The 22,005-nt window shown below is 35.8% G+C and overlaps 1 protein-coding gene across 2 annotated transcripts; it reads left to right on the top strand.

The window, feature by feature from the left end:
- The first annotated feature begins 2,965 nt into the window (after positions 1-2,965).
- Positions 2,966-17,131, top strand: LOC103718978 (protein WVD2-like 1). Of its 2 annotated transcripts, none has more exons than XM_008808009.4 (7): positions 2,966-3,114; positions 4,388-4,961; positions 5,731-5,819; positions 5,919-6,012; positions 6,109-6,180; positions 14,070-14,180; positions 16,493-17,131. In XM_008808009.4, exons 2-7 carry the CDS (start codon positions 4,392-4,394, stop codon positions 16,775-16,777), a joined length of 1,221 nt encoding a protein of 406 aa, XP_008806231.1. In that variant the 5' UTR covers positions 2,966-3,114; positions 4,388-4,391; the 3' UTR covers positions 16,778-17,131. The 2 variants fall into 2 exon arrangements, with proteins under 2 accessions (XP_008806231.1, XP_008806232.1); XM_008808010.4 differs by having other exon boundaries at positions 4,392-4,961; positions 16,493-16,941.
- Positions 17,132-22,005: the final 4,874 nt, after the last annotated feature.

The raw sequence follows: 22,005 nt of genomic DNA, 5'->3' as shown, positions 1-22,005 counted from the left end.
ATATTGACTATTATATTTTTAAAAAAATTTCAATAAACTAACAGCCATATTTATATTTGTAATGCTAGATGGTAATAATGGAAGAGGTCCGTGGTATCATGATCTCAGCATCATCAAAGCCTCGCTTTAAAGTGAGGTTCCAATGTCAGTTAAGCTATGATGCTATAATGGTCAAAAGGTACATTAGGCATTGCTGATGCAGTTGTAAAGGGATATCTAACTACCATCAGGTATATGCACCTTTTTTTTTTCTTCGAGGAAGCTAAAATCATGTTTGATAGCAGTTATATAACAGCGTTGGGTTTGTTATTTGACATTTAATTATTCATCAAAATAGTACCAGATGAAAATCCAAGGAAGTTTGCTTTGGAAAAAAGTGAAATTGTTGAAATTCTAACACTTTTCTTGAAGCTGGACCATATTTTTGTATCCAAGATATGGGTAGATTCAAGATTAAGCCTAGAGAAAGAATCAAATATGATAAGTTTTTTCTTAAGGTTCATTCTGAGTACGATAAGTACACACAAGCAAAAAAAAGAAAAAAAGCACACCAAGCTTGGCAAGGTTCTATGTCAACTTGATCGGTTGACCTCAACTATTTAAGTTCTTCAAAGTTTGCACATTGATGGATGTTTGGCTTCATTAAACAGTGCTGAACTGAGATGTAAATGGATCAGCCGTCCGGCCACAGACAAATTTGGACTTAATTTAATACTATTTTAGGTACACTACTTTAAGTATTCTTATTGGGTTTGCCCCACTGAAAATTCTGAATAGACCAAGTCAATTTAAGCCTGCTTGTATCCTTACATATTATTTATCTCTAGATCTTGAGATCCCATCTGACTCTGACGAATCTTGGATACATTTGGTGTAGGTTTCTTAGCCTATTTTTGTCATTCCTTGGCTCTTGAGATCTATCAGCCCTATCCTATGGTGATGGCCTTTTAGATGGAAGTATTGTAAATGAAAGGGCATTATGTCCTTCTGAAGCTGAGCTGATCAAATAGATCTTTGTTTACTTGGGGAAAAAGGAGGTCAAAACAAAACCCTAAGATGTATGTTGTGAAAGCCTGTCCAAGTTAATTCTAGTAATTCACCAGGGATTTTTTTTTGTTTAATCAAGTTCTAAACCACTCGCCATCGCATATGACCGTCGATGTAAACACAAGAAATTTTAGAGTTCTAACTCCTCTTCAACAAATGATACCACATTCTGAACTAGAAATGTACCCATGAAACTTAAACAATTTTTCACTCAGCTAGCACTAAATCTAAAGAGTATCCACCTCTACAATAGTGGCATGTCATACTTTTCTTCGTTCTTTTTCCAGGGCAACGACAAAAGAAACATAGATACCAATTACTCGCTAATGATCACTCAATTTATCCAGGATGTGGTAGTTGAGGATTGATGCCATATATGGTGAGGATTGTTGATGTTAGCCAAGCCCTTCTTGTGCTTAGACAATACCCGACCTCCACATCATTGGTTGAATTGAGTGGTGATGAGTAATGGATGACCTATAGCTTTTTCCATGAAACAATTTGTTCTTAAAATGCTTGACCAAGGATCTAGTTCCAATCATTTTCATCTCCATCTAAATTTGTCTTTCGAAGCGTACCCTGAAGCATTTATTTAGAGATTAAAGTATAAATGACTTGGGTTTTTGTATATGCTTGACTCTCTTATTTGTGTAATTGTGTGGTAATTTCCATGAAGAAGAGGTTAAGTAGAAGTCGAAGGTTATAGACACTACCAAATTGCCTCAAATTGGTTCAAGCAGGATCACTAGAACAAGGACATTTACAACATTGACATATCTAATCTGACCAATGTTGACTTAGAACTCCTCAATCCAAACCCACCCATAGGTCTCTTGACTAGATTGATTCAAACCGAACACTACTTTGTATGACGCAACCCTGACCCACCCAACTTGATCCATGTGACTCAAGTCACTTGAGCTGACGTGACTAGGCTCATCATCACTTGACCCACATCTGGGTGTTTCCAAGGAGAAATAAACAACAAATATAAAAAGTCTAAAAAATATCTAACTATTAATTAAACCTAATCCAAGCAATGTAACCCAATTCAACCTAGAAAATTGACTATATTTTAAAACAAATATTAAACACGTAATACAACATAAAATACAAAGATATAGAAAAATTCGATGTGGTAACTTAGACTTGATCCAGTTTGAAAGAGTTCGAGCCCTTTCTGCTTCGGGACTAAGTTAATGAGTTGGGCCATAAATTCATAGACATTGCATCAGTGACAAATACCCAGGATCGGGGAGTTGGTCCTCTCCATTTCGATCCAAATTGGAGGGGTTCCCAACTCAAATTTGAAAACATATTATAAGAAACTAAATTATGTAGATCTACAAACCCATATCCAACCAAGTTTTGCAGCCCTATACAACAAACTTTGACATTTCCACACATAAATTAGACTAACCTAGATCTAACCTCATTACAGGGCCATGTTTGAATCCACAGATGCAGCTTCTGTCCAGTTTGAAATTCAAAATTTCTCTCTCATTCAGATAAAATTTCCCCCAAAGTCAGACTAGGTCTCTCATTCAGATAAAATTTTGCCATCTTATCCTCTGGACAACTTGATAAAGACACATAGTTGAGTGATTAGAGGAGTTAGCTCCTCACGATTCAGCTAAACAAAGATGCCACAGCTGGTAAAAATAAGGAAACAATGACCTCCACCATCCAAAACTCACGTCTCGATCCAGAGCGAGAGCGGCCAGCAGAGCACCTTGGGAAGGCGGTAACCGGACACCCGCCATTCGAACTCAGTGGGAGCGAGAAGAGTACGCGAGCGGAAATTAAATCAAACGGCTAGGCTTTAACCTCACGCCCTTCCATTTCGAAAACTCGCCGTCAAGTAACGGCGTTAGAGCGGGCCCAGCTATAAATACCGTAACAGCTATTAATTCCGTAACCGAGACCACCGTCGGCCAGCCCCGAGTAGGGGAGAGAGGAGCGAGAGTGAAAGAGGTAGAGGAAGAGGCGACGAGGGCGAAATCAGGTGGAGAGAGATAGAGAGAGAGCGAGTCCTCTTGGATCGAAGTTTGGGAGGAAGGGCGTCAGGTATTGCCAGCATTCCCCTTGATTTCTCCCCTTTTCTTGTGTGTTTGGTTCTCGATCTCGTTCTTGTTTTGATAACTGTAATGTGGGAGAAATTTCTTAGAGCAAGAAGGTGGTTTTTGTGGATCGGTCGATGGGATTGTGAGATTTGTTGGTTTTTGTTCAGATTTCATGTGAATCTGGCTGAAAGTTGGGTTTTTTGTGGTTTTAGTTGGGGTTTTGGTTAAGGGATTGTCAATCAGTGGATTTTTCAGCGTAAGATCATATTTTCCATTGTTAGTTAATGTACATATTAAGCAAGATTATTTCTGGCTCGGGGAATTGATGGCCGATGCTTCGATCAGTTTTTTCATGCTTCTTCTCCTTGTAGAATTTTGTAATCTTACAGTTCATGTTTGTTTAACTTCACTGCCTTAGATTTTCATGCTTATATCTTTTTATCTTTTCAAAATATTCTCAGATGCAAGTCAAATATGCATTTTCTTGACTTGAAAAACTGCTAATTTCTCTCTTCTGCTATCTCTCTTTGTAGAACGTTGCATATATTTTCAAACTCTCTAGATGTATGTTTGATTTGATTAGAAATAATGAAGCTTCACTTTGTTGACTACTTTTATGCTTTATTATGAACATTATGAAAAGACTGATGATCCTCAAGCGAGAGTGGCTTGTTTATTTGCATTCATTCCTTTGATAGGAAATGCTGCCTTATATCCAAAACATGTTTGATCTGCCCCTCTGCAGACTTACTCTTTGTGATTTGCTTATATTTTTGCAATGCTTAATGATGCAGTCAGAAGTGATGTTAGTGAATCTATTTGTAGACATTTCTAGTTAGTGATGTACTTTACGGTGAACAGTTTTGCCCACTCATCTTAAATTCCTTATTTCATAATTCTAAACATATCATGATTGGGTGATGTTAATTTATTAAGTAATTGTCATTTCTTTGAATGTTTTGAAATTCTGGTAGAAGTTCATTACTAATGAAGAGCCCGTTTCTGATTAAGCTAAAACATGAAACAGTTAGAAAATCAACAATTGGTTAACTGGGTTGCATATCGGTGACGTTGGTTTCTAATATCATTCTGTATCGCTTGATGCATGCGTGCTTTGCGGCTCTCTACATGTTTATCCCATCGTTAAGTTTATTTTCTGAAAGCACTAGTCTTTCTGCAAGAGTAAGTCCACATGCTGACATAGTTTTGGTATGGTCTCTCTATAACTAGCCATTCAATCTGCAGAAAGTGTGATATTTGTGCTATATTTCTTGTAGTTAGATGGGAAAGGAAGTTAAGGACGTTTGTACTGGTGAAGAATCAGAAGGCTTTATCATATGTTCAGCCAGTGATGACCCTGAGAAGCCTGATGACTATTCTTCTAAACATCTGGAGCTTTCTGCATTTGATGAAACTAGGAGGGACATTCCTGATCCTCAAGATTCTCATACAAATGGACAACTAGAAGAACACAAAGTAAATGAGGATATAATAGATAGTTTTGTTGAGGATTTCTCTGTGCATCAAGATATGGATTTTCCCAAGGGAGACAAATTGCCCTGCTTTGAGAATTCAAATTTAAATGCTGTCTCATTGGAGAAGGAAAAAGTGAATTGTATAGAACATAAGCCAGATAATTATGAGAACACTGATTCTCCCATTAAAACAGTGCCAAAATATGCTAATGTTGGAGAAATACAGTCCAACCGCACTGTTCCTCAACCATGTGTTCTTGCAACCGATAAGCATGCTTCTGGTGGGAACTGTTTTGTTGCTAATATTGCTGGGAATGGCAATGGATCTGCTAATTTGAACAGCCAACAAGAAAGTAACATGCCAAAGAAGATTCAGGTAATTCTGAATATTCAGATTTTCCTTCCTTCTGTTCTTTTTAATCATTTTTTGAAATCCATATGAAAATTTAGTCTTGGGAGATCATCATAAGTTACATAATGCAATAATTCCAGTTTATGACTCAATGTTTTAGTAAAAGCAGTCTTCACTGTTCCCTGCTAAAATTTATCTAGCTATTATGGTTACATATGTGGATGGATCATCCAAATAAATAACTATGGTTGCATGTTCTGATTTTATTCTGGTCTTGTTCCTACAAAGAATAATTATCATAACTCTTTCTTTATTCTGTGAGAGAAGAGTTTCCTCTATGCTGAGGGTCCTTTTAATTTATTGTTGATTCTGTTCTGGGTTGGTAGCATCAGATGTGTTGCATACTTGCAGTCAATGATTGTGATATGAGCATTTCTACATATAGGAAGACTTGAGCTGCAACTGAAGAATTTTGGTATGTGAAGAAGTGATATATGTGTAGACAAGTGCAAGCTCTAGCACAACTCAAAAGTGTCATTCTTCCATTTTGGGCACTAATTTGATTTTATGTAGAGCTCCTCTTTGAACTGAACGAATACAAGCTCTGTGATAGGATCAAATATTTCGTATCATGTCAATCTGGCATTTTCTAGCCGCGTCTCTTATTTACTAAATTATAACTAATATGATTATATATTTTTTAACTTCAGAATCAAATATATAGAAACTCATAAGCTTACTGCAAATAGAGAAGATTCTGAATTTTGTGATGGTTTTCTCTAATACATTGCAGACATCCTCAACGCTCACATCAAGGAAGCCTCTGCATCCTGATAATACAAAGCACCTGGACGAAGAGGATACTTGCTCTGTTGCCTCTTCGTATCCTCTTGCTACTTCTGTTTGGTCGTTATTTGATGATTTGTTTATTTTTATTCTTTTCTGTTTGCATTGGTATAAGCTTTCCTAAATGATATATAGAACTGCTGCATCAGTGAGAACATTAAAAGGCAGGTTTACAGTCGCATCTGCACCTGTTTTTAGATGCAGTGAACGTGCAGAGAAGCGGAAGGAGGTAGTCTTTTTCTCATCTTGTAATATTTGAGCATTGTAAATATTTGTAGTTGCTATGAAGACAACCTTATGTGTTATTTTCCCTTGTTCTTCTTAGTTTTATTCGAAGTTAGAAGAGAAGCATCAAGCTTTGGAGGCTGAGAAAAACCAGTGTGAAGCTAGGACCAAGGTAGTTTTTCTTCTTTTGTATCTTTGAAAAAAAATGCTACATGCCAAGTTTTAACTTATGTTCCCTTTTCCTATATCCTTTGTGTGGCTTTTCCTTTGATAGGTTAAAAATCTGTATTTTATGTGTCTTTTGGATGACACAATCTTTACTAAAATTTAGATCTAGACACTCGTAGCCTTTTGTTTTACCATGTTGGCTTTTAAAACATCTCAAAATATTTAATTTGTGGAGAATCAACGTACCTAAATTCTGAACAGAACCCAGTGTCAGCTTGTTCATCTTGCAATTTTAAATAAAATTTAGATGGAGTATAAGTAGAGGTTTTTGTATTTTAGTGCTGTTAGAAGTTGCCGTTATCACCATACTGGAGGTCCTTATCTGTCAATATGGACTTAGATCTTGGCATTTCAGGAATGCTATTTTTTTAATGAACTTTTGCTGTAGAAGTTGAAATCTTCTCTTTCATATGCTACATCATTTTTCCAATTCCATGAATAACAATGATCTGATGTTCTTTGCATCATCTATGAGGTAATTGGTTGTTTAGGCTTGCAGAAAGTCTGTGCTTCGTCCTGTGAATTATTTTGTACCTTTCTTCTTTAGGACAGTTTTACAACTTTGCCAATTGGCATCAAACCATGGTTGTACGCAAAGCAGCTGATCCATTTTACTAACCATTGATGGCCATCATTGTAATTAACTTGTTTTTGGATACTGTTTTTTATTTCTACCCAAGACATGGCAAGTGGGTGCTCTATTTAATTGCTTCCTTGAACTAAAAGTGATCTTTTTTTGGGGATGACTTTTTAATGGATATTCCTAGATGACTTTATAATAGTAACTCCAATAGCATGTATAAAATTTTAATTCTTAAAAACATCTAATGCACAAATCTAGAAATGCCAAATTACGTTCTTTACCTAGGAAGAAGCTACTCAATGTTGGATGTGCTGTGTGGGGAGCTCTTGGAGAGTGTGAATCACAGGTCCTGCAGGAATTTTCAAACTCTTCTAGAAAAGGGGCCTTTGTCTCTAATTGTGGAGCAACCTTGCATTTTCTGTTACAGCAAGTCCCATCTCACTCTCTTAGTACTGAGAAAGATAGCATATTATATGTTTTTATCCGCATCTGTAATATTGAGTTTTTGACATGCTCCGGGCCATTAGATAGCAAGCTACTATAATGCGTAATTGGAGTTTTCACACATGTATTTTAGCTGCTACTTAAGATAGGATACAAAAAAAAACTAAGCTTCTATACAATTTCCATCAGTCCCTACTACATTCTTTTTTTGATCAACTCTTTACCTTTTATAACCTGAATCCATCAAGCCTTGCCCTGTTGATATGGTTTCCACTTCAACGATCAATTTACGATCCACTAATGTTTAAGAAATCTTTATCACTGGCTTGTAACGCATTAAACTTGCTTAACACATTTAAATTCATGTTGGATTCTAGAAAAGAGAGTTGCTTGCTTTGAAAGATAAATACATTTGTGAGTAGAGAAATTTGCCTTCTTGGTTTGACAAATTATAACAATGCAATTAGGACACGGCCATCTGGGATTGCATAGCTAGGATAGTGCTTAGATGAAGAGGGATGAAGGCATGTTTGATGTTGGGAACTGCATTCATTGCTAAGGCACATATAGCTAACGTTGTGACCCAGCTATGACATTTGCTCTTGTGTCATTTTACCCATCCATTAGATGACATCTGAGCAACTGTCTGAGTGCATGCCCTACTTTCTTAAGACATGCAGCTGAATTGGATATCCCGATCAAAATTGATCTAGAATTGATCTTGATTTCGGGGTTTTCTTGGTTTTAGCTGAAAGCAACCATTATGGGGTTACTTTTATCTGTTTTAGCAGCATAAGCTAACAGAAATTGGTGAACATCTAAGTAGCATCACATTTTGGTGAGTTCTTGTATTTTATTTGAGTGTGCATGCTCATGTGAATGTGCATTGGCAGTGTGGTGCTTCTTGTTGGTGGTTAATCAGCCAATGGGAACCTATTTGCAAGATCAAACTTAGTTTTAGTCAAGTTTTTAAATGCTTATCATATGCTAAGATTAAAATATCTGAAAAGGCAGAACTTTATAATCCTTCCGCTATTAATAGGCAAACATAACTTAGTCATTTTTATTATTTGATAGAATTTCTTTATCATCTCTCTTGTTGTTTTTCTAACCCTTCCCCACTCCTCTACCCTTGTCGACACCATCTCCACCCCCCCCCCTTTCTCTCTCTTCCTCCTCCTCTCTCCCGACCTTCCTCTAACCCTCCTCTAACCCGGACTGTCGGCAGCACCACCAGCACCCTCCTAGTGACCATGGCTACAATCAAACCTAGGGTGCGGAGGTCGGGCTCGGGCTTGCCCCTTTATCGTTAGGCTGACTGCAGGCTAGGATGAAGTGGCCATCTTCATTTTTCTGATGCAGCAGATCTACGTAGGACTAAATGGCAGTGATGAGTATCTTCACCATGCAATGGATAGGTCTCGAGAGCTGTTCACCACCTTGGCCATCGCTAGTGAAGTAGTCGGCTTGAGTGGGTGCTGACGACAATGTAGAAGCAAGCGCCACTAGGTGAAGCGAAGTGGAGGAAGAAGAATAGAAGGGAGAGGGCAGTTAAGGCTCCTCCATTGGAGTCATCTTGGAGGTTGGCGATAGCTCGCAAGGGTGGTGGGGAGGAGAGAGCAGCTGCGAGGACAGAAAATGCCTCCTTTGCCATGGGCTATCTTGTATTGTATCAATGTGGCAAGGGCTAGCAAGTGGTGCACTTCATTCTTGTTTATTATATAATATAATTTAGCCTCATGACTTACCAACTGAATCCACTGATTTAGCCTAAGCTTAATTTTCCTATTGTAGCCATATCATAGTCCAGAATTTGTTAGTTAATCATTTAACAATCATTTTAAGTCCTTGTTTGGATATATAAGAGAGAAGAAAAAGAAAAGAAAGGATACCAAAGAGTAGAAGAGAAAAGAAAAGAAGAGAATCTTGAACTCAAGAGATGAGAAAAGAAAAGAAGAGAATCTTGAACTCAAGAGAAGAGAAAATAAAAAAGAAAAGAAGAAAAACTTGGACACACTGGGGTACGTTTGGTTGGGGGGAGTTGGACTCTGGAATGGGAATGAGTGATTTCTTTTTCAGCCATTTGGTTGGGGGGAGTCCCATTCCTATTCTAATTCTGCGGAGAATGGGAATATGCCCCAATCCCCCAAAACCTAATCCCTACTCTCTTCTAGTATTCAAACTTTATTTCGATTATGATCACGAACAAAATGCTTTGGGGGATATGACCATTCCAATTCCGGCCACGAACTAAATGGGGGGTGGGGGGGTGGGGGGGATATGACCATTCCGATTCTGATTTGGTCGCGAACCAAATGCGTCCCTAGAAAAGAAGAGAGGAGAGTTTCTTTTCTCTTGGAATCTCTCCACTTTTGCAGTGAAATAGGCTTTGGAGAGAAGTCATTTCTCTCCCTTTCTCATATTTTCTCTCTTGACTTGCTATTCAAATGAGAGATTTTTTTTTTTCACTTCGCTCCTTAAATTTCCAACCCAACAAGAGAAAATGGATCTCTATTCTCTTCTCTCCTAATCAAAAAGAATATTTGTATTTTCTCTTTTTTATTCTCTTCTCGCTAAATCTCTGAATTCAAACAAGGCCTAAAGCAAATCAACAAGAGAAAAGAATTTAAGCACTTTCGAAGTGTGCCAATCTGAAATTTATTGCATCATCAAAGTACTAGATATGGAGCTACAATCTACCAAAAAAAAAAGCTACCAATATTAATGATTAGCTACGTAGTAGATCCTCTGAATTTTGGTTAAGGAGATCATCAACCTCCTTTGGTCCTAGGCTATTAAGCATTGTCTCTCCATGAATCTTATTTTTAAGTAAAGGAAGAGTTTTTATATGCTTAAAGAGTTGCCTCCTTTTTCTAATGTCTTATGGCTGCAACATGATTGTAAGTTTGTCCTACAAAATGTAATTAATTGGTTTATGGTTTGTGTAGTACGACACATATAGATATTCTTTTTCCATATTAATATCATGTCAAGTTTGGCTATTCAAACCAAGCACCATTCATCTTCAAAACTTTGCCTTCCATGACAAATTTGAACATGGGAAAACCAACCAGATTCCCTATCCTAGTTCACTACCTCAATATTTTGGAGGATGGGAAGACCAAGTGGTAACTCTTCTATATGTCATTTTGGAGGATAGAAGACCAATCACAACCTTGCTCCTTGTACTTGTTCATCTTTTACATTTCAGGATTTCTCCCCAACTTAATCACTGTCATTTAGAAAGTTTACTAATCATGCTACATCTCCATTTTGAAGGGTCGGAAGGAGTGGTGTGGATGATTATGAGTGAAGTGAGCGAGTCCAGTGCAAGTAAAGGGAGACTTGATTTGATTGAGGGGCCTACCGGTGGGCAGCCTCCTAGGGATTTAGTGGAGGGTGATGAGGAGGTTTGCCAGGATGTTTCCCTTTCAGATGGGGAGGCGGAGAATTAGTCTAAACCTGAGTTGCAGTGACCTTAGTTGGAGATTGTTAGGGGGCCATAGAGGAGACAATGGGCGACCCACAAGGTTATGTTGGACGTTGAGTAGCTCATGGAATTCATGGGATCATTGCTTGACGAAAAGGAGTTGGAGGAGGCTAGGGAACCATGGAAGAAAAGCTTGGTGGGTAAGTTTCTGGGCAAACGGCTTAGCCTATTACTGTTGCTAGGGTTTTGAATTTTAAGTGGAAACTTGCTAAGAATTTTGATATCATGGATGGTTAAGAGAACCTTTTTGCATCTGAATTCCAATCAAGGAAGGATTTGGAAAGAGTGACTTTGAAGATGAATGGTGCTTGGCTTGAATAGCCAAGCTTGACACAACATTAACATGTGGAAGGAATATCTATATAAGGATGAATTCTGCTAAAAAATCACAAACCAATTAACTAAGTTGTGTAGAATAGACTTACAATCATTTTGAAATCACAAAACATTTGGAAAGGGAAACAACTTTAAGCATATAGAAGCTCTTGCTTTTCTTCAAAATAAGATTAATGGATGGACAATGCTCAATAGCTTAGGATCGAAATTATGCCGATTATTGCCCACGTGGAAATACGCGACAACAATTAGCATAATTATATGTCATCTCAATAAGAAATGCATATTTTTTTTTCTTGATTAAAATTTCTCTCAAGTTAAAAAGGAGAGGAAGGAGTTGTGCTGCAGTTGGCTAGGGCATGGATTTCATGGTTGTTGAGTTATCATGAGGCCGAGATTTCGAGCCTCAGCCATGCTTACAAGCATAACTCTTTTAAATTTTTAATAGATTTTATATTTAAAAGAAAATTAAAATAGAAGAAATGGGGTGGGGGCAAAAATAAATGCAGTTTGGCACAGATGGCTAACATGTCGGTCTGGTATCTTGAGGTTGAGCATTTGTGCCACTCTCACCCCATTATTTTTTATTCATATTTTTCCTAATTTTTTTTTGAAAATTCATAGAACATTGTGTAAAACTAGGATTAATAATATATACATTTTTTAAATTTTGTGATTTTATGCTCGATACCCGTATCATGATAGATTAGTGTGGGCTATTAATAATAGATAAAAATATATATATGTGCTCGTACCCAATTTATTTTTGAAATCGTAGTGATAATGGTCACAGTATCGGACTTCATGACTTACAATAAATCAATACATATGGATAATGTGGGATATGATTTTTGACCTTAGAGATGAGGGTATCATTCTCACCAAAGAGGAGCAAATTCTTGGATTGATTAACTCCTTGCCAGAATCTTGGGATACAGTGAAGCTTGCTCTAAGACAGAATGGGGACATCAAATTTTTTATGGTTGTTGCCTGTCAGCTTGAGCTAGAGGAGGAGCGCCAAGTGGTTATAGGTCTAAGGCGAACCACAATGCTATCAACATTTCCTAACATTTGCAGCTAGGCATTTGGGTTTCAACGCAAGTGGCAAAGGATTTTGACCAGACATGGTGGGACCAAGATTCTTTGTAAAGAAAGAGTAATACAAATATGCGATGAAAAAGAATACAAAAACCGAAGGGAGACACAATAACGTTAAGACATGTCATATGAAATCTAGGGTTTAGCAAAACTTGCTGATTGTACTATGTTTAATTGTATAGTTACATATTGAATTATTGTATTTTTTTTGTAAATATTAATGCAATGTTATTTTGTATATATATTTTTTGAGTTATGGCATATTTTTGGATGCATTTAATTTACTACCCAAGATGAAATTATATAATTCTATTAACGCGCCTTAGAGTCCTATTTTGAGTGGGAATTCTTAGATGGGTAAAGTTCAGAGGACTTCTCTTCTAGAACTGAAATTTTGTGCAAATTGGACTTACCCTATTACTGTTGCTACCATGTAACCATCCATGGATCCACTGCATCGGAAAAATGAAAAATTCACTTCATCTGAGCCCAATCCTGGTTTGATGATAAATGGGCAGACAACAAGCCAACTTCCATGTCCTAGATCTGAATGTGGCTATGGTCACAAGGAGGGGGCTGGTGGTGCTGCCAGTGGTGTGTGTTAGAGGGAGTGGAAGAGAGAGGGGTGAGAGAGAGAGAGAAGAGGAGGAAGGAGGGCAGTGTTGATGAGGGTAGAGGTGTGGGGAAGGGTGAGAAGAGGAGCAGCGGGAGATATGGCAAAGAATTAAAAATGGTTAGGTGGTAAAGAAGGAGCTAAAGATTAGTACGGTGATTTGAATATCTTGAAAGAGATCTGGGGTCTATAATACATATAGATTGACCATGGCCAATGTGATAGAAAGAAAAAATTATCTTGTAAAAGTTTAGAGGATGATAGAACAAACTGAATTATGGAAATATTAAACTAGTAAGGTGTCAAGATTTAATAAATCCTCCAAACAAGTACATCAGAAATCTGAACAGGTAATATACTGGAAGTTTGATGGAGAAAATTTGGGAACTTTAGATGCAATAATGGATTGATGATGTTGCAAAAAATATTGGGTAATTGATACTGAATGACTCTTACTATATTCATAAGATGCGAGTTTTGGATAAGAATGCTGAGGATGAACCTCTAGCAAATTAGGTAGGAAAAGGTTTCGACAAGTACATTTAGAGGAAACTCTGATAAAGTAACCGGAAACTATGTTGAAGGTTGCGCACATGCTTGGTGCATTATGGAAGGGTCAATAGAGTAGTTCATTACCCACAAAAACTGCGTTAACAGCTACAATAAAACCTTTGAAAGAATGAGCACCATACAATGGTTTATAAAGTTGATACCAATAGGATTCATTTGGCTAGTTGATGTTTCCCTTAAAGCCTTGTCCATATATTTATTTACTTTTTTGCCATTATGTGTATTTCAGATTGCTTTGGTGTGCTGGTTGGGGGCGCAGGTGGGTGGTGTTGTAATAAATATAGATAGGTAGTCTAAATGAGATAACCAAGGAGAAAACAAAATCAGTTGTACCATAAAAAATCTATTGGGTATAATTTAGTCCAGATAATGATATTTAGTAGTTGTGCACATTACTTTTCCTTTCTTGATCTTAATGCATACCATAATTATAAAAACCAATTTTCTACTTAGTTATGTTGAATTTTATGCTGATCATATGTTGAGGAAAACAATGTGCAGTGTCCATGTTTTTGTTTTTTTGCATGCTGAACAAGTTCATAATGTTGGAACTGTAGTGTAGGGCTTCTCATAACAACTGTATTAAATATGAGACTAGAAATATTCAGGGCCTACGATTTCTACATTGACATTGGTACATAAGATCTGTTGATACTGAATTTTATGAGAACGTTGTTATTTGCCTTGCCTTGTTTCCAGGAAGAGCGAGAGGCAGCACTTAAACAACTTAGAAAGAGCATGACTTTCAAAGCTACGCCCATGCCAAGCTTCTACCGTGAAGGACCTCCACCAAAGGTTGAGCTTAAAAAGGTACTACTCTAAACTAGCTGTTTCTATGGAACTATTTGTAGTCCGTTAGAAATGAAATATTATGCTGGCTCTATACTTTGTAACAGATTTTGAAGTTTTCATTATTCAGGGATATGGTTCTCAACAGGCCATGATTCAGTTACTTTCCAGTTTTCATAGAATTCTAACGTATGTGACTTTTTACCAGTGAGTTTGTCCATTAAATGCCCAGGTTGAACATCTATGGCACAATTAAGGTTCACCAGGTCATAATTCTTGAATGGCTAAGGCATGCTGAGCCATTGCAAGCTCTAGTTGTTGCAGCTAATTTTTTTCTATGACGGTGATGTTGAAAAGCAAAAAAAATGCTTCTTAGTAGCTTTATTTGCTGCTTGAATTGTTATAGTTCAAATGGATGCTCTTCTACCTATAGGCACTCATATTTTTTCTGGAATTTTCTATAATAATTAGTACCTTGAATCATTTTGATAAAGTTCTTGAACCTAGTTAACAGTCAACCATGAAGTAACAAACTTTTGATATTCTTGGCAAATTAACAACTTCACTCTTGTTTTTTTAAATTATCTCTTGCTTTTCTAAGATCACAGTTTTGCATCTGTTTTTACTGCATGAAATTACAGATTCCCCCCCTTGACAGATTGACGGTCATGATAAAAAACAAATCTGTCACAAGACAACAGAAATGCCTTTATTATCAACAGAGAAAGGAGAACTTGTAAGCAGATTGGTAGTCTTGAAAAGTGGATCTGAAGCAAGTCCATTAGCATGTCATATGAATGCAGATTTTATGTAATAAATCTGTTGTCCTGTTAAGCACTAGGGTGTTGCATGGTAGTGCTATTTTCACAAGTCAAGCAACTAATTATCTAACTCATTCCTGAACATACCTGATGATGAACCTGACCATCCAATACTGAGTGCAGTTAAGATGACAATCAGGTTGGTCTGCTCCCAATACTGCTTGACCCATAGCCGACCTGAATCTGCTTTACATCTTAGATCTAGATCCAAATCCAATCCATCACTTGGTGGGTATGGGCAGGATCCAAGATTTTGGAGATAGACCTGATTGTGTTGAACTGTGTCGTTTCTGTCTCATGGGATTTATGCTTGACTCCATGATGTTGGACAGTCGATGTAGGATCTATTAGGATTCAGGATTGACCTCAACCTATAGGTTGTTGGAAAATTCAACTTACGTCCGAATTTTCTTTAAAATTGAACCATGCAAATTGGAAGTGCAGCAGAAAAAAGAATTGAACCATGCAATTTGGAAAATTCAACACATCTCCCTTGTGGAATCATACCCCAGTAGGACAAGAATATATTATTTAATTCATCTATCTCCATTAAACAAATATCCAATCTGTTAAACAACTAAGATCCCCTGTTTAATTTAAAGAAACCTTGACAAGTTTTCATAATTCCAGAACCAACCCCCTTAAGGCATGGTTAATGATTGCAGTTTCTGTAGTTTGAACAGAAATGCATGAACAGTATCAGTGCAGTAAATATGCCCCTCAAGTTAAATAAGATCTAAGATCCTTTGGCTCTTGATTGAAAATAACCCACTGACAAAAAGATAATCAGAAATAAAAAAGAAAATACAATTAAAATAAAATCTAAGTCCCCAGGTCCAATCTGTTATACAAATCTAAGATCATCTACTTAGGCGAAAAAGAAACCCTAAAAATATTTGTAATTCTGAAACTAACCCCCACAAGGTATGGTAACTGGTTGCGGTTATTGTACTCTGAACATTAATGCATAAAAAGTACCACTGCATTAATCATACCCATCAAGTTGCCAAGTAAGATCTAAGCTCTGTTAATCTTGGTTCTTGATTCAAAATAACCTACTGAGAACTGGAAATAATTAGAACAAAAAGGAAAGTACATTAAAAGAAAAATACGGCAAATTGACAACTAAAGTGAAATCTAATTCCCCAAGTGCTGCAGCCCTCGGATGCATCTTGGACAACCTTTATTCTATACTCCATTGAATGTTAGGTCTTAACTTGGGAGCTAGGACCCATGCTGCCTCATGGCTCTGAACTTTCAGAATTGTTATCTCCAGTTTGGATCTGATATAGGCTGGGTCGGGCCTACTCAACCCACTTGAGTACCTACATAAAGTTGGCAAATAAATTTATGAACTGTTAAACTCAAGTTCAATATAGACTTTAGTAATGATCAGATGGCTCTCAGGCTACAAATTATGTGGTCATTGTCCCGGTATATATCGAATTCTGATGTAACCATTCAGATTTAATTGCTAGATAAATAATTTTTCTTTTCCTACTTAAATTGAAGCTACCTACAACTCGTGCAAAATCACCAAAGCTTGGCCGAAGGAAGAGCTGTAGTGATGCGAACCATCCATCCAAAGGAGAAAACAATGATGGAGCATGTGGCCGAGTAAACCGTCATAGTTTGGGGAGTTTCAAAGAAGATACCAACAAGCTGCGGATTGGAGTGAAGAATGGAAGTGCAGCATCCAAAGATAAAGAAGGGCCCAAACTGGTGAGGGAGAGTTCCAAACCCCCTTCTCGGAAGGTCTCTGAGCAGAGGAAGGCTGATGTCACTGTGCATTCCTAGCTCATAAATTACTCCTATGTTCTGGTAATCTATCTTACATCACATTTGATCCCTTGCTTTCTGGAAGATGCAGTGTTCTTGTGAGAACTTGTTGCTAGAATTTGTGTGATGTATGATGGTGTAAATTTTTTAAGTTATAAAGAAACAACATGTATTAAACCCAATGTCTTGCAGCAGTTTTATTAGAACTAGTGAAAGAAATGACTTTTTTTCATTCGGACAACTGGCTTCGGTTTCTAGAGTATTGTTAGCGAATGCCATCTAAGTGGCAATGATTCTGGTTGTAACTTGTGATATTTATGTAGTATTTGTTGTTATCATTATCATTATAATTATGTTGTGGTTGTTATTATAGCGGTGGTAGTAGTTGTTCTTGTTGCTGCTTTTGTTATTAATGCATATTTCAGAATCTTATTTATTAGAACATATGAGAATTATATTAGTTGTGCAATCACCTTTTGCTGAATTTTCTTTATTTCCAAGTGAGTCTTGATAATTATTTAAGTTGCCCCTGAAGAACATTAGGTGTGATTTTTTTATCAACATCAAACTTGTATTTTCTGATGTTCCATGAAGCCATGGTTTGTGTTCACATGATAGATTCATGCGTGGTCTGCTTGAGACGACCAGACTGTCTTCGTGCCACCTGATAGTCTGCCGCTTGATCCATCAGATCTTCCATATTGAAGCCATCCAATCCCATTATAACTCAATCAATTTTTTTTCAGAAATAACTCATCTCTCTGGTTCCCATCTTTGACTCTCTCTATACTGTTCCAACTTAATCAGATGCCTCCAAGATACTTCCGATTGGTATTTTTAGCTCTCTCTTGATTGCAATTGCTGCATGTTTGAATTGTAGTCCCAGGTGTGTAGATTCATCACTATGTAATCCTTTTTTATCAGATTCTTGGGTTGATTCTCCTTCTAAAGAATACACTCGTCTGCTAGTCTTGCTCTGTGAGTGATAATGTGACTGGCGTCTGAATAACCTGCTACTTGGATGATTTTCATGGCATTTTGAACTAAGAAATCTCTCCTGACACGGATAGTATGACAGCTTTGATGAATGGAGGAAATCGGAGTTCCTTATAAACTCTCACAATGGTCCATATGGTATATGACTGGTCGCAAAGCTCGCAGTTATCTTAGCACAGGTCTTAATAATCTTGTCCATTATTCAAGTTGATGATCGATTATATATTCTGCTTTGGTTTGAGAGAACCTAGATCTTGATTGATAGAGATGTCAATTGTGAAATCTAATGATCCAAGGGCTAACCTGCAACCAATATTTGGGTTGAAGGTGTTTTAGCCTTGATGAGTGGCTGATTATAGACTATAGCAGGAACTGTTAGCAGGCTGTGGGGAAAAGGGTGATTTCTACTAATTACGGAGATAGAGACCTGTTTAGAGTTGAGCCCATGCCTCTTGGAAACTGTTGGTAATGTCAAGAATACAGAAGATATAGTTCTGTTTAACCCTACCCTCCACACCCCCCCCCCCCAAAAAAAAAAAAAAAAGAAAAAAAAAGAAAGACGACATACTTCATGGCCTGTCATGGGCCTGACCCAGAATTAGAACTTGGCAACTGTCACCCTCATAAGGCATTACCTTACTGCAAGGGTAGAATAAAATTTGAGCAACTAAAATTTCAAATTTAATAATTAACAAGTCCAAAAAAATGAATAAGAAATTGAAAAAAAATTGTTCATAAGATTCTAATTTCATCTGTTTTCCAAATATTTAATTGAAGAAACAAATTTATAAAAATATCCAAAATTTTCACTGAGAGAATAAGTAATTCTTCTAAACTATGCTGAAAGTTCTGGTCTCGCATCTAGACATATTCCCATAATGTTATGCTATCAGCAATTAAATTTTTGGATCTATGAAAAAGAAAGATATCAAATAGTGGGCTCAACAGTCCAGTAAGTAACAAATGCTTTAACTAAAATACTTAAGTAATAAATTAATATGTTCTTACCAGTGTTAGGTATATAGGCAAATCATTATATTTTAAATATGATAGATTTTATAATAAAAAATTATGTTTGCTCAAGTACTCATATTCATAAAATAATTTCAAACATCATAATTTAACTCAACAATCTATAAGACTATGGTCATATTTATACTTTGTAGTAGGGCCAGAGAATTATATCTTAAAGAGTGGGCTAAAATACCATATTTTTGTTTTATACAATGGACCAAAATATCACATTTATATTCTGCAGAGTAGATTAGAGTATTATATTTATATTTTATGGTAGAGCTAGAATACCATATTTATACCCTCTAGTAGGGCTAAAATAATGAGTTCAGAAATAGCCAAATTACCAATATATAACTCCTATTAAAATATAATCAAACTACCATAAAATATGTTAAGTTATAAACAAGTATGCACATCTAATAAAAGATTTCTAAATAAATGTTCATAGTATTTGGTAATAAAAATAATACTTCCAGTTTATAAATTTGTTTTCCATTCAAAATATAATTTCATAACTTGCATGTTGGCAAATGTATAATTTATTTGATTTAAATATTTATTTAGAGGTAAATCAAAAAAAAGCTCTAGAAAAAGTGAATCATTATTTATCTTGCATGGACACTCAATGAACAATAATTTTGACTAATTCTAAATGATTTCTCTAGATCTAATATTCCAACAAAATATTTTATCAAAGTACGACAATCATAAAATTTTTCATGTCTATCATATTTTAGGATCCAAACAAAACCTAATGATTACCTTATGGAGCAAAGGTCATAGAATTGACCAATCTAAAAATTAGTTTTTTATATTATTTATTGAAAATAGTACATCATAACATATACTAAATTAAATAATTTATTATGTTCATAATTTTCAGATTAATATTTTTACAAAAAATAAGTCCCTAAAACATATTATATAAAATTTAAAATTCTAAATATAATATTTATACAGGAATTTAATAATGTAATAATATCTTAAGTTACATCATTTTCAGTTTGCAGAAATTAATAATGCATTCTAATATTTAAATTTAATAATGAAAAATATGAAATTAATACATAGATATCTAGAAAATTTTATTAACATTAAAATACACTTTTTATCTTGTAAAAATAAAGTTCCTAGAATATAAAATAAAGAAATTTAATTACCACAAATTTAGATTGTTGTTATTTATTATCCAGAAATTAATTTAAAGAATTATTGATTTCATAGAAATTAAATTACAAGAATTTGTAATATACATAAATTTCATATATAAAAACCTGGAAAGCACAATATGATTTTCAGGAAATTTAATTGTATAAATTCAAACCAGATTTCGCTTTGCCGAAAACATATATTGCAGAACTTTATTTCCTAGAAGTTCAAATTTCATACTATTTAATATCCAAAAACATATAACCAGAAAATAATTTTCACCCAATTAATTTACAAAAATTAAGATGATTTATATTTTGCTAAATTTGTTTATTGCAAAAATTATTTTATACGATCTGCTTCTTCTTAAAACAAGATTCACGCATATCGAAAATATTCAAATATTAAAATAATATCGAGAGGAAAGAAAATTTGTCGGAGAAGCTTATGGTTGTTGCTAGGCTTGGGAGAGCCGATGAAGAGAGGAGAGCTAGGATTTGGCATCTTGATGTTAGGAGAGAAGGAAAGAATGAAATTAAGAGAGAGAGAGGCAACAATTTCTCATGAGAAGAGTGTGTGGTAGAGGTGGCAATTTTAGTCAACCCATTAGATACTTAATTTGACCCAAATGGGGCGGGTTTTACCCGATCCATTTAAACTTAGGGGCAGGAACCTTATCCATTTAAATTTAAGGGCGGGTATGGGTTTTAGATATAATACTAAAAACGGGTTTGGGTTGGGTATGGGCAATAGTATGCTCTGCCTCGAACTGGACTCGATATAATATTACCTCAATCCAACCTCGTCCTCTAGTTCAATTGATGGATGATAGCCATCACAGTCCTATTCACCTCAGTTGTCCCTTCTCCCTAAGAAATTTATTATTATTGAAACTTAGAAAACATTGACATTCTTTGAAACTTACAACAATTGATTATTTTTATTTATTCTATTTCTAAGTTCTCAATTAATTTGACTTATGTATGAATTGTTTCTTTTTAAAATATATTATATTTATTGATGTACATGGATTCTCTCTATCTGAATCAAAAATTGACTCATAACATAGTGAGCTATAAGCTTCTCCCATTTTTTTATTATAGTTATAAGCTATACTTATCTAACTCGATTCGATCCAATCCGATCCATCTTATCTATCCAATTCGACCTCTTAAAACCTGCCTCATCTACTTTACCCAGCCCGACCCAAGTTGAGATGGGTATGGGTATAGGATTTTTAATTGTGGGATGGGCACAAGTATTTTGTCGGCCCAACCCATACCCAATCTCCAATCTGTTGCCATCCCTAGGGAGTGGGGTTTAAAAGGAGTTGCTATTTCTCGTGAAGAAAAATAATAATTGAGAGGAGAAGGGAACACTTGGTTTAAAAGGTAGCAAGGGCCTTCTTCTTAAACCGAGTATAACTAGATTTTGAGGCTCTAAACTAGGAAGTGTTATTTCTCAGCCACTATCCTATATCCTACCTACCCTATCCATCGAGGATCATGCGAGAGATTTAGTCCTGCATAGAATAATTAATGGGAGGTGAATTGATATAGATAATTGGGTCAAAACCTAATGGCTTCAAGCTTTTAGGTTGAATTGGGCGTTGACATGTATATCGAGTCCTAACCATCTTATACAACTCTTGAAGCAATAAAGACGTTGAAATTGATGGCTCTAGTAGAGTTGAGTTGTTAAAGTTGATTCAATGGAGCAAGGTGCTGAATTAATATAAAAAATTGTGCATAAAACCTTATGATTGGATATAAAATTAAAATTCAATCACTTAAGTTTTTAGGTTGAATTGGATTCCTACATATGTGTTTTAGGCCTATCATTGGATTCCTACACACACACACACATACACACACACATATATATATATATCACATACACACACACCTTAAATTTGTTATGCACAGACATTCCACTCAATTATCTCTATTTAGTAAACCATAACTATTTTTTTTTGTAAAAAAAAAGAAGAAAATTATGGAGAGTGTGGGCCACTCTCATAAGTCTAATTGGATGCTATACATTCAAAACCATAGTAGAAAAATTTAAAATTAGAGGGCTTAAAG

The sequence above is a fragment of the Phoenix dactylifera genome, unplaced genomic scaffold (genome assembly GCF_009389715.1).
Source record: "Phoenix dactylifera cultivar Barhee BC4 unplaced genomic scaffold, palm_55x_up_171113_PBpolish2nd_filt_p 000342F, whole genome shotgun sequence".
In the NCBI taxonomy this organism is placed as follows: Eukaryota; Viridiplantae; Streptophyta; class Magnoliopsida; order Arecales; family Arecaceae; genus Phoenix; species Phoenix dactylifera.
The sequence above is the reverse complement of the archived record's forward strand: the minus strand, read 5'-3'. Positions and strand labels throughout refer to the sequence as shown.